Raw genomic sequence first — 12911 nt, forward strand, 5'->3', positions numbered from 1 at the left:
AGCTGTAGCTAGTGTGGCATTCCAGAAAGTGACAGTAATCTATTGCCTAAAAACTTTGAGTGATGCAAAGCACTTTCACTCATTTGTATAAATTGGGTTTAAAACTTCAGTGATAGTTCTTAACGTTTTAAAAAGACTTATTCTTCACACTATATTACTTTGCCTAAAGTTCAGTCTTGAACGCAATATTTCGTTACAACACACTCCCCAAATGAGGACACAAGGAAAATTAAAAATTATTAATACATTATGACCAATGTAAGTTATTTCTCACACTCTTAATGGCATTGATATTACTTCCAACTAGTGGAAGAGACAAAATAGGCCAGCAATAATCCATTATTTTTTGGCCTCATAACTGCTTCATAAAGAAACAGACTTTTGTATGCTCTAGAAGCGGGGAATTATAATTGTAATGTTCATGATTGAGTAGCATGAGTTTCACTTACCTCCTTCATCAACTGAACCAAAAGACTCTAGCTGACGCTTGAAAAGATGAGAGTAGCCTCCTGTGCTGGATTTTAACTTTTCTGAGGAGACGTGTGATCCTGTTAAATCTGACATCGAATGAGCTGAAGATAGCCTCTGAGGTCCCAAAAGGAAAGGCTTTTTTGGTTTTGATTTCATTTGCACTTCACCACTACACACCTCTATGTTTGCATCAGGTATGTGAGTACTTGGAATGATTGCAGATGATGTATCTGAAAACGTCCCATCGTTTTTCCGACCCTTCATTTTGTCTTTTAGTTTAGCAAAAGGGGATTTGGTTTTGTCCTTCATTGACAAATCAAACATACTTGCTGTCATGTTATTCCTCATAAACTGAATATTGACCTTTATTTCTCCTCTGTCTTTGGTTCTTTTTCCTTGTCTGGACTCTAGGGGAAACCACCTTAAATGAGAAAAAGAGCAAGTTAAGTTGTTTTCTTTGGAGGCTAGCAATTAAAATCTAGTTAGTCGATTGAAGTCTTGCTATATAATTAAAAATATGAAAGCCAACTTCCATACCAAAAATCAAAATATTCCCAATATTGAAAAACTTTTTGGTCCCCACTTGGTTTTGAAAGAGGATACATGCAATAACTAGAAAGCAGGAAGCTCTCTGTTCACTTCAAGAATCCAAGTCAACTCAGTGGAAGCTTACTAAACTTCACTGAAGCTAAGGGGATCTCATCTGCTTACAAAGAATTTGCATCTAATATTTATTACACAAACAAATAAGGAAATATCCAAGACCTTGGAAGGATTTACACTCAAACATCATTTTGGTTTTGCAGCTGCAACCCTGGTCACAAACACCAGCGGCAGAACAGCATCAATGTATCCAACACTGCTCTTCACTGCAGGTAATCAGTAGGATTTACTTCATCACACCTCCACAGGCTCTGGAAACATGATCCAAACCTCCAGTTGATGAGGTCACTTGTTTCAAAAAGATATGTGTTTCCTCAGTTTCAGCAAAGACCTTATCATTAACCAGATGTCTGACTACTTGCCCACCTTGCTCCTCTGTCCACTGGACTCACCAGTAGAATTAAAACTCAGTCCCCCCTCCACAGCCTTACCTAAGTGAATGACCGACCTCCTCCCCACTCATCATCACTAGTTTCTTCCTATTTCAAAAGGGGCACAAGGGCACACTTCCAATTTTCCAGTACCACAGAAGTGCTCTAAACACATCTGTATATATTCTCATTGCTGTTCTTTCTCCTTTTGGAGGACATGAGAGCTTTTCTTATACTTCTTCTCACACATGAAAAATATTAAATGATTTAATTGGTTGGCATCATTGCGGAAAAGGAATAACACTACTTCTCAACCAAGAGGTTTGGGAAGGGGAAGACAAGTCATCCAAAGGACAAGTTCTTCCACCTGCCTCGAGGTGATGCTGAATTAGAAGCCCTGGAAAAATCTCTTATAAATTTTATGAAATTATTAATTTAGAAACTATCTAACTCATATTTCTAGCTCTCTGATTACATAAGTTAGATGAGTAAAACGGCTCAGCTAAATATGAAGTAGCAACATCCTCCTGTTCCTGCTTTATCACTCCTGGGAACACAGTCAGTAGAAACACATGCACGCACACCAACACAAGAGTACATTATCATGATGAAGTAACTTTTGAACTGGAGACTAAGAAATGAAATTGCCTATCAACACAGATGCAAAATTGATTATGCAGTTATACATACATTATTCAATACTGTCAAATACAAAAAACAAGGTCAGAGAAGGAGAAAAATAGCCCTCAATTTCCTTTCAGATTTCATAAATATATTTAAAGGTGACAGAAGAAATCAAGTTTTCAATACTATTTTTTTGACAAAGGTGACCTTCCACAGAAGTAATGAAAGGATAAACAGTGTTGTGACTTTGTTGCCTTGTGATATCTAAGAAGTTTTATATGGCACTCTAAAGCTGAGCAATTAAGAAATACCAGACAGTCTCTATCCTGACACTGACCCCAGACCAAGAGACCAAGAAATTCAAAAAGGCTGGAGATCAGTGAAGGACATTTCAACTTTTAGGAAGATAGTTTTCCTTCTGTTGTGAGATAACTTCATTTATGTGCTTTATGTGAAATGCAAAAACTGAATGTTAACAGTCTGAAGAAGACGGGATCATTTTTCATTTTACTTACTAAGATTTCACTTCTTGGTAACTGATTCCAGAAACTCCTTAATTCATCTAGAGAGTCTTTAAAGGAAACATGCACAACAAAATCAAGAGTAAACCTTCTTTTTTTAAACAATATCACACCCACACGCAAAAATGGAAAGACAACTTAGACTACTTTCTTTAAAAGAAAATACGTTCTTATATTTGCTTTAAGGAAAAAAAAAATAGCAATGCAAAAACAAACAACACAACAAAAAACCCACAAACATAACAAGGAAGCCCTTGCTTATAAATTTCCAAATTCATCTGGTCTGTGTGAAAGGAAACAAAAGAAAAACAACCACCAAAAAACACTGAGCAAGTCCTGCACAGGATTGCTTACACAGTCCCTAAATATAAATAAGGCTTATGGGTGTTTTGAAAGGCTCAACAGGCAGAGGACTTCATTTTTTGACATTCAAAATTCTTAGCTCACCCAGCAATGTAAGGAAATGTATTCCCTTTCCCTTCTCTCATATCTCTTAAACGTTCATACTGTATCTCTGATAAGATTCATGAATTTTCATGTTTCTAGTTAGGAATTACAGAAACATCAAACTGATGTTTGACACCGGTTAACTTGATTTAAAACAATATTGACAGCTTCTTAAGATTCTGCTGTGTTGAAGAAAGCCTTTTCATTTAAAACTAAATTTAACCCAATTATCGGCATTCTTATCATGAATTAACAATTCCGTGTTACTGTCAAAACTTCCTTCTTAATGACGTATCCACACACGCTACTTTGATATTTACGAGGTCTGCAGAACTTCCATACACAAGAACTACATTGCCTTCTGAGGTTTGTACGTCTATTTTCCACGCAGAATGCGAAGGACTTCACACTTAAGAGTAGTTCAACTGGGAAAACAAAGTAACTCTTCTCACTTTAATAAGACAGTGGAGACCTGTAAGGGACTGCACCCTATATGGGGTGGTACCACGCTCTACACTACTTCTGATCCCAAAAGAATTGAATCGTGAACTCTTTTAGCAAAATTCCTCTGGACTTCAGAGGAATTTTTCTTTGAAGAATGATTGCAGGGTCAGGTCTTTGTATAAAACACATATATTTAATCGTTATAGGCAAGTAAAGGAGGTGGGGTTCTTTTGTTACGCTGGAGATTTTATCTTGAATCACTTACAGTGGATGGTCCATAAGCTTCTGCTCATACAAGGCAATATGAGAAGCACTCTCAATGATTTTCTTCAAATTCAATGACAAGTAATAATAATAATTATTATTATTTATAAACAGATGAGAACAAAGGCAAGGAACGCATTTGCGTGGAGCTGCACATCAGCGAGTAACCGAGTCTGTAAATGTTTCTTATTAGAATCTGTTTCTACAACACATGGGCGTGAGCAACAAATAGAACAACAGTACTGTACATAATAGAAAAAGAATTGGAAAATGAAGTCCACTGTTTTCAGATAACATTTGGGTCCCAAAATACTAAATTCCACTACACCATTGCCAATTTAAAAAATTGTAATGTATTATAAAAGCCAATAAAACTTGCTATTTTGGTTTTGTTTACAGTACTTTTAGCCACAATAAATACTCCATTTGTCAGGCTGCCATAAGCTTATTCTATAGAAAGCCTGCACAAAGTAGGAAAATAGCCAATAACACACACACAAAAAAACCAACAGGGTGGCTTTTATGAGAGCAGATGCCCCTTTATTTAATAACCAAATATTACATCCAGTCTTGCAGACAGTCTTTATTTAAACAGACCTTGTACAAAGTCTGGCAAATTTTCCTAACTTCAAAGGGAGCCCTACTGCCTTCTGAATCACATTCGTACAGCTTGCTCTCACCTTCTAGTGTACTGTAGGACAACGTCCATACACCCTCCAATTTCTACTTTTTCCCTATGGTTTCCATTAGAGCAACCATTGCTTCTTTTTCTCATATGGCTTTGAGTGCGCTGATGGGCTTTCCCTCTCCTGCACAGGTTTCTGATCATTTTTATTTTATTAGGTATAATATAAACTCGCTCTGCATGCTGGCAGGACCTTCTGACTCAGTTCCCTTGCCAATGCCGAAGAGGTGAACTAACAGAGGAATTTTCTCCCTCATTTCACTGCTTCTCAAATACATTCTTCTGCCTTCACTCCGTAAACACCTACTGAGTTGATCTAATTGCATTTTGCTGAAATGTTTAGGTTACACTCAAAGATTTCTTGCAAAAATCCCGATTTTAATTCCCAAATCACCGAACGTACTCTGCAAAAAGCCAAGCAAACAAAGCACCTACAAGGCTGCTAACTTTGATATTATAGCTAAAAGCAGCAGCCTGATCTGCTAAGCAATTCTGCTATACCGTTACAAGGAGGTCAACACGTACTTATAAAATCACCCCTAAAATGATCAAAATCCCAATGAGTGAATATGGACATCAGCTGTCATGGGAAAGAACTGCTACTTCACGTTAGATTATGTACGTTCAAATTAGGTACACTGAAGACTCTTACTTCACAAAATCCCACTAACACAACTGTTAGATTTATCCAGTTAATGGTTAGAAAAACAACATTCAAAGCTGAGAATCATGTAACATACTTGTTAGCAGCAAATTAATTTAAATTAAAAAAAAACAGAAACCATTTTTTCCCCCCAGTAAGTCAATTAGTCGATATCATATCGAGACACTGGCCAAAAGAGGTGGAAAAGTAGGAAAATGGCACACACGGCGTATGAGGGGAAATGAAGAAGAGAATGGATTACTTATTAAGATAAGTGATGACATTCACAAAGATGAATATTATTACTTTCTGGAAGCCAAATGAAATGAGATGTACAAAGTAGAGTTTAAAAATAAATATTACAGACTGACATTTAACATCATAAAACATATGGAAACTGACACACATCACAATGCTTTCACTAAGGGGCTCACTAACATCAGCTGGAATCAAAGTAATTATGTGGTCTTCATTTACACTAGTTAATATTTTGCTTAAAAGCTACGTGTGAAAACTTTTATTTTAGAAACAAAAGAACTGAAGTGATGAGAATTAAGGCCACTTACTGCAGCTTTGTGTAAGCATGCGTGTGCGCAGAAAATAGAGCGCAAGCATTTCAATCCAGATGGCACTCAGCCTCTGAGTCAGAATTATGACTTATTCAGTGTATATGCTCACATTTTTGCCGAAATATAAATGCTGGGAATACTGCTAAATCACTTTAGAATACTGCTATAATCTCATAAAGCTACAACCAGGCTCTACTTTCTGCTTTTCTCTGTAACCATCTTTCCTCTGTCCTCCACTACTAACTTTCTCTTTTTGTTTCATTCCCTGAGCGCTACCGTAAATGCAGCAGAGCAAACCTGTATGGACCATCCAGGCTGTTCGTTATTTCTGTGGATTATTTCTTGTGTATTGATTTTTAAAATGCGCTGTTCATCAGCAAGCAGTGAGCCTGTGACAACCTGTTTATCAGCAGCTGTTTGCTTACTCATCACTCAAGCTGCATTTGAAGCCACCCACTCCTGCTTCTGCTGCTATGGATGCGGGCAGGGCAGAGGCGATCGAAGGGGAGACTTTCTGTGTAATAGGGGGAGGCTGCCAAGAAGAAATTCACATTAATTTGGCGGAAGTCACAACGTTTCCATACCTTTCAGGAAGCTCAGCAGTCATAAGGAAAAGTGCTTACAATAGAGCGGTATTGATCAGTTCACTCCTTAGGTTTTTTTTATTCATTTCATGAGTTGCTTGTCATTATTATATATGACTGATGTAAGCAGAGGATAAACATCTTAGATAAGGCCAAGATTCCTTTACTCTATTATGCTCAAACAAACATTTTTATCAACACTGCTGCAATCTGGAGGTAAGAAAGTGAGGCTGCGGTATTACAGAAACCAGGGATAGGAGGAATTACGCCACAAATCAAAGAAGTCCTCCAACAAAATTTCTGTAAGAAGCAATAACTACCACTGCCTGCCTCCCTCTGCATTCTGCATTCCAGAGCACTGCTGCATCTTGCATCAGCTGAACATGGAATAAAATTAGCACTCCAAGAAAACCAGCAAAGGAATGGGCAATAAGCAGGGTGGAGTTAAAGGGCAACAAGGACCAAATGAGTGCTGACAAAATAAGTAGCATCGTGGTAAAAGCTAGCAGAAATGACTTTTTCTATTGCTGGGCACATTAGCACACAGGAGAAAAAAAAATACTGAGCACACTCATTAAGAAAAGCTACTGAAAAGCACTGCAGTAAATTACAACACAACAGTAAATGGCTATTTTTTGCTCTATGGAAATTCAAAATCTTGCTTGGTGTTAAGCATTGTTCAATCATCAGCAGTGCGAAGGAAATTATGAATAATAACTGAATTGAAATAATTACAAATACATATTGTTTCACAAATATGTGCTTTAAAACAACAGATTAATTTAACATCATTGAAATTTTAACCGCAAGAGCAGATGAGGTGCATTTATTCCAGAACACCAGACAAAAACCAAGATGTATTTACCAATCAAAAAGGGGAAAAAAGGCATAGGACTCTCCTGCAAGCAATTAAAAGATGGCAGAAATCTAAGATCAGAAACATTGTGCTCAGTGTATCTCCAATAAAGCCACATCTCCCACGCTTTTCAAATAGTTAAAAACAGCTCAGTAAAAACTCCCAGCATCTGGACCTAGCTTTCAACTCAAGAGAAAAGAACAGAGTAAGTTAAAGAGCCTGCCCATGTCTAACTACAAGCAGAGCTGCCGGAGACACACACCTACAGAGGTACCACAGTGTGATGGCGCTTCTTCCACCAAGACAAAGAAGAAATAAGCTGGGATCCTGCACATGCTTTGGCTGAGGTCTCAGGAAGAATCCTAACGACTGACCATCTGAGCCACATCTGCATCTAACTGCTCCAGGAGTTTTCACTTTCAAGAAATTGAAAAATCACCAATTTCAGGAAGAAAAAGGATGCATATCGAATTTTCCCTATTGAATTATAGCAGATACATTGCTTTGTTTCATTAGATCTTGTTCCAGAGCAAGTTTCTTAGAATACGCAATGTGCAAATCTTACCACTGAGGCCTCTGCCTAAAAACTTTGCTGTATGAAGTCTTTCTCTTACGGTGTCACAAGTAACACGACAAGAAATCGTTATAGAAAAAGGACTATTTCTCTCCAATAGGTTTTTCAAGTTGCAGTGAGTTTGTAAATGTATTGCTTCCAAATTATAAAAGGTGAAATAAAACAAAACACAAAAAGCTGGATGTCACACACCCCACGCTCTTCAATTCTAGGAATTCAGAATCAGCTGGTAGCCTTCACTTCTCATACCTCCTTACTAAAAAAGCTCTGGGGAATTGCTGACAGGATTCAGCATTGTGCAGAATATTAAATATCTTTTTTGCAATACCCCGGTGACTCTCAAGTCTGTCTCTTACAGCACCATATGTACAGCTGTGTTGGAAAGAGGAAGCTATTAAATATATTAAAAAGTAGAAATATTACCAATAGACACTTCATCAAATAACTGGATCTCATTCATCCCCAAACAAAGCAAGAAATGTTAAGGTTACATCAACATAAGAAAATAACTCTGGATTTAATAACACCGCAAGCCTGTTGAACATATTTGAAAGTAAAAACATTGCTTAATAAAACAGATTAGTGTTTCTGAAACAATGAGTACAGCTTTCAACCATCAGAATGCTTCAGTAATAAAGACATTGGACTCGGTCTTAAAAGGCACTGGGTATCTCAGTTCCCATAGCGCAGTCACGGCTAGATGCTCTTCAGCTCCAATATATTACCTTTTGTTTATTGCCAACTCAGGACCAGGGATATTTTATATCAAAAAGGATTTAATAAAAGGGAAAAGAGAAAAAGCATTTTGGTTGGGATCACAAAAATACACGTGAATGTGTTTTTGAAAGACTGCCCCTCCTAACACACACAAATACCGTATCTACCTCTCCAACTAGTGCTTATGAGAAACAGCAACAACATCCACGTGCTGCACGAAGGCACTAGAAATGGACAACCATGGTAACTGTTCAAAAACATCTGAATGCTGGAGGACTGAACAATTCTTTTTCCCCCTAGGTTTCTAAAGCACATAAAGACCTTGATAGGAAAAGTGGATTTTCAATGCCTCTACCTCGTAAGAATTTAAACTGGCAGTAAGAGTGCATATGCTGTCTAAGCTGCCAGTAACCACCCAGCCACGCTTTTACACATATATAAGACTTTTACAAGTAGGGCTGTTAGGCTCTAGAAGTCCAACACCCATCAGCTTTTAATAAGATTTCTAATCTTAAATGCTCAAGTAACTTCTGAAAATAGGTCTTAGGCTGTTTGTAAAAGTCCCCCAAGGGGCCCCAATCTCCTGCAGTATGGCTCACGGGCAGCTCAGTGAGCCCCAGCAGGTTCTGTAGCAGCCTGGGGAGGCATCACTGCACATTCATGCAGCATGAGCTCTTCTCTCACACTTCAGAGAAAGAAAGAATAAAGAACACATATGAAACCACACTAAACAAAACTTCCTACTAAAAAAATACCGACAGGCTCTGCATATTTACTTCACTGCAGCAAGCACTGAGTCTATTCTGCCAGTCGAACCTTTTTTGTGATGGTTTTGTAATAACTCCAGCAACACTTTTAGTAAAATTGATGTTAAGTGTATGGCTCCCCAAAGGAAAACATTATTCATAGTAATACATGAATAGTTTACATATTTTTGTCCAGCTTGTGAACAGATATTTTCATCTAGATTGACTAAGTTTTTACTTTTAGTAGCGTTTTTACGGTCTTCAGTCACCTTTTTCCTGTAGAGCAGTAAGGTGTTTAACCTAAAGCAGTTGTCTACTGACTTGCAAGATAATTACAACTGATGATTAAAGAGTACTTAAGATCCATGTCTAAAGAGCACTGAAACTTCTTGAACCCAATGTAAACAGAAATTAAGAGCCTAAAGCTACAGGCATTACCACATATTGCATAAAGAGAACTACTGCTGTTGGCCTGCCATTAAAAAGATAAGCAATTAAAAAGTATATTAGTTCACACTACAAACCCACAAGAGATTCTGTAAGGATGCTTTGCGCTCTTGTATATGTGTGAGCATATCATTTTGCTAGTAAATTAAAGGGAAAAAAAAAAATAAAAGAAGAAGAAAAAAAGAAAAGCAATCCAAAGACTGCTTTGACCTGCCTTCAGTGCTCCTTCAACCTCAACCACCGCCGCACATAAGCAGAGCCAGGTTTTGGGATGGCTTTCAGGCACTGATCAGCATGATCTGGCTAATACTGCTGCACTGACTGCTGTCTCCAACTGTCTGCTCTGACTCTGCTGGAGGTTGACGCCTGCACAGCACAGTCAGCAAAAGATAAATGATGCCAGAGTCTTAGTCACTTTGATGCAAAGTCTAGCATCTTACCGTAAACCCACCACAGTGAACACAAGAAATACCAGACTTATACAGTTTTAACAGCTGAGGTTTGGGCACAGGATCCCTTCTACTCAACAGATGAGATATTAACCTCTAGAGGAGAGAAGTAAAGACACCTGGGCATTAACTTTTAAACCACTGCAGAATATCTCTGTCTACACACAGCTAGCCTACAAGTCTCCATGCTATTCTTGTGCTACTTCTGTGGGACACGTCTACCTACAACAAACATTACCAGGCATACAAATAGTACACTTACAGCTATATAGTTTATTCCCACAAACTTTGAAGGATAAATTACACTGGTACCAAATATCTTTGTGCAACCATACCCTCACCAGAGATGCTAACAATTTTCCTAGTTAAGTTGAGAAACATACACAAAAAAATACCCCACAACAGTTTGACATATTTACTGTTCAGCCTAATGCACTGCTGTGATACTTTTATTTTTTGTTTTCTTGCATTCTAGTGTTAGAATTTGCTGGCAAATGACAGTTTTGACAAATGATTCTGTATGTAATGATGGAGGCTACTACAGTAGCAGCACGTTCTCTTCTGTCTTCTCCGCAGAGGCCTGCTATAGCAAGGATCACGGCCTAGGACTAATCAGGATCAGAAAAGCACTGCACTACTGTGGCAAGCCTTCATAAGTCACAGTTCAGTGGCCACTAAAACATAAACAAAAAAATTTAAAGACACTTGGTTGCAGGAGTTGATGAAAGGCATTTTTAGGATGGAGGATATCAGGCTTCGAGAGAGACTGAATCTTATACATGGTTCAAACTGGGGCACATGTTGAATGGGGAAATTGCCTTGAGCAGATGGAGAAAAAAAATCATTAGAAATACAGATTGCAATGAGTTCACGTTGTACACAATAATGTCAAAGAATGTTAACGTATTGACCGCCCTGCCCTGTGCAGAATGACAGCTGTGATTACAGAGAACTTCTCAGTCCCCAATGACACAACTGTACATGCCTGGGGCTTTGAACACCATAGAAGAAACAAATGTCCCAGTTTCATTTCCAAATACTTTGATAACAAGACTTCCATTTCTGCCCTCCTCCAAAGTACAAAGCAAACAGGCCACAGTTAAAGCAAAGAAACAACTATCACTTACTCTGTTTTCCTTCTTTGCTTGTCCTCAAAAACATCATTCAGACTTATGGCCACCTGTCCCAGGAACTTGTCCAGCCCCACCAGTGACCTGTGCATGACAATCAGGTACAGGATGTATTTGTCTGGGTTCTCCTGCATCAGCAATCCAGGCAGCTCAAAGGAGGCCTCTTCCTTCCAGACCGGATCCAGGGTCTTCTCAGCTACAGAGGTGGAGTACTTCTCCTTGCCCAGCTGGATGATGGTGTACGCATCGTTGGTGCCACTTTTGCCTTTGGGCTTCAGACCTTTGGCTTGAAGAACCGTGACTTGCACATGAGTTGGGAACCACTTCTGGGCTTGCTCTGCCAGCATCATCTTTGAAGCTCTCCGCAGCAGCAATAACCAAAACAAAGTCTCTAAGTCTTCAAGTTACTGCGTAAGGGCACTTACAGCGGAGGCACCTGCCACCGACCCCGGGTGCTCCTCTCCGAGCACTTCTCTCAGGAGGCACCGACCACTGCTCAGGTCTTCCCCCCGCAAGGCAGCCCTGCGGGTGACTCCATCGCTACAAGGCTCCCGGTTCCTCGGCCGGACCCGCGGCCCTTCCCGGCACAGCCCCGTGCTGCCCCCGGCCCGGTTCCCCGCACGTTCCGGGACGCCCGGCCCCGCCGCCCCCAGGGCATCCCCAGGCCCACGGCCCCTCCGCCCGGCCCGACGCGCCGCAGCCCCCCGCTGCAGCGCGGGCCCCGCAGGCCTCCCGGCCTCTTACGCTCCCGGTGCCTCAGGGCGGCGGGCAGCGCGGAGGGGGACCGCGCTCGCCGCCGCCCCGCTCCGCGCCGCGCTGCCCTCCCGCCGCCTCGGCCGCCTCAGCCTCTCGCCGCGCTCCCCCCGCACCGCCGCCCGGCCTGACGGGCCGGCTCCGCCGCTTCCGCCTTCCCCATGCTGCCGGCGGCGGCAGCGGCGGCGGTCAGAGGGCAGAGGGCAGGGTTCGCCTCCTCCCCGCGGCCGCCGGGCGGGCGGTGCTTCCTTTCCTTTCCCCTTCCCTTTCTCCCGGCTGCGGTGCCCGGCTGGGGCGGAAGGGAACGGCCGGCATGAGGCTTAGTTCCGCCGGAGCGCCGCAGCTCCCTTCGTTCAGAGCGGAGGGAGAGCTCTGCGCTGCGCGATGAGAACCGCTCCACGCCGCCCCATCCCCGTGAGCGCCGAGGGAAGGAGCCCCTCGCACACAGGCCGCTGCCGCTTCAGGCTGGTCCAGCTCGGACCCTTGTCCTGGTGCAAACCGCCTGCAGAAGTTATGGAAATTGATTTTTTACCCACCCCACCCTGACCGTTCTGCTTGATTTAAGTGAGGGTGTGAAAACAACTCTCGTGTGTTCTGAGGGGACACTTCTGTGGAGTCGATGCACGCACATATATGCAGCAGTAAGCAGAGTGACAGACACAGCCTCATTGCTACCCAAAACCCAGCGTGCAGTGAGGGTTGAAGGCTCGGTATCCCATCCACGTAACCCACAGCAAGCAGAGAACCAAGCCTCATCATCCTCCCCTTGCATGTCCCCAGCCCTGGCTCGCGGGTTAGTGAGCAACAAACACTTGGGAAACCTTCTCCTGCTGCTCTGAGCTACAGGAAATTAAAAAGTTAAAGTTGAAGGCCATTAGGGAGAGTAAAGTAAGATGTTGCCCACACCACATAACGCTGAGCGAGTTATTGTCTGAGGTCAGAAGAGGTTGGGG

At 41.4% G+C, this 12911-nt stretch overlaps 1 protein-coding gene across 1 annotated transcript in view; it reads right to left on the reverse strand.

The window, feature by feature from the left end:
• RAB11FIP2 (RAB11 family interacting protein 2) overlaps nt 1-11804 on the reverse strand; it is a 32753-nt gene extending 20949 nt beyond the window's left edge. The window contains exons 1-2 of the mRNA XM_072339782.1: nt 11203-11804; nt 450-892 (exon numbers count right to left, since the gene is read on the reverse strand). Of these exons, the coding sequence (XP_072195883.1) occupies nt 450-892; nt 11203-11555 (796 nt within the window). The 5' untranslated portion in view covers nt 11556-11804. The remainder of the gene's footprint in view (nt 1-449; nt 893-11202) is intronic.
• Nucleotides 11805-12911: the final 1107 nt, after the last annotated feature.

The sequence above is a fragment of the Excalfactoria chinensis genome, chromosome 6, assembly GCF_039878825.1.
Source record: "Excalfactoria chinensis isolate bCotChi1 chromosome 6, bCotChi1.hap2, whole genome shotgun sequence".
NCBI lineage: Eukaryota > Metazoa > Chordata > Aves > Galliformes > Phasianidae > Excalfactoria > Excalfactoria chinensis.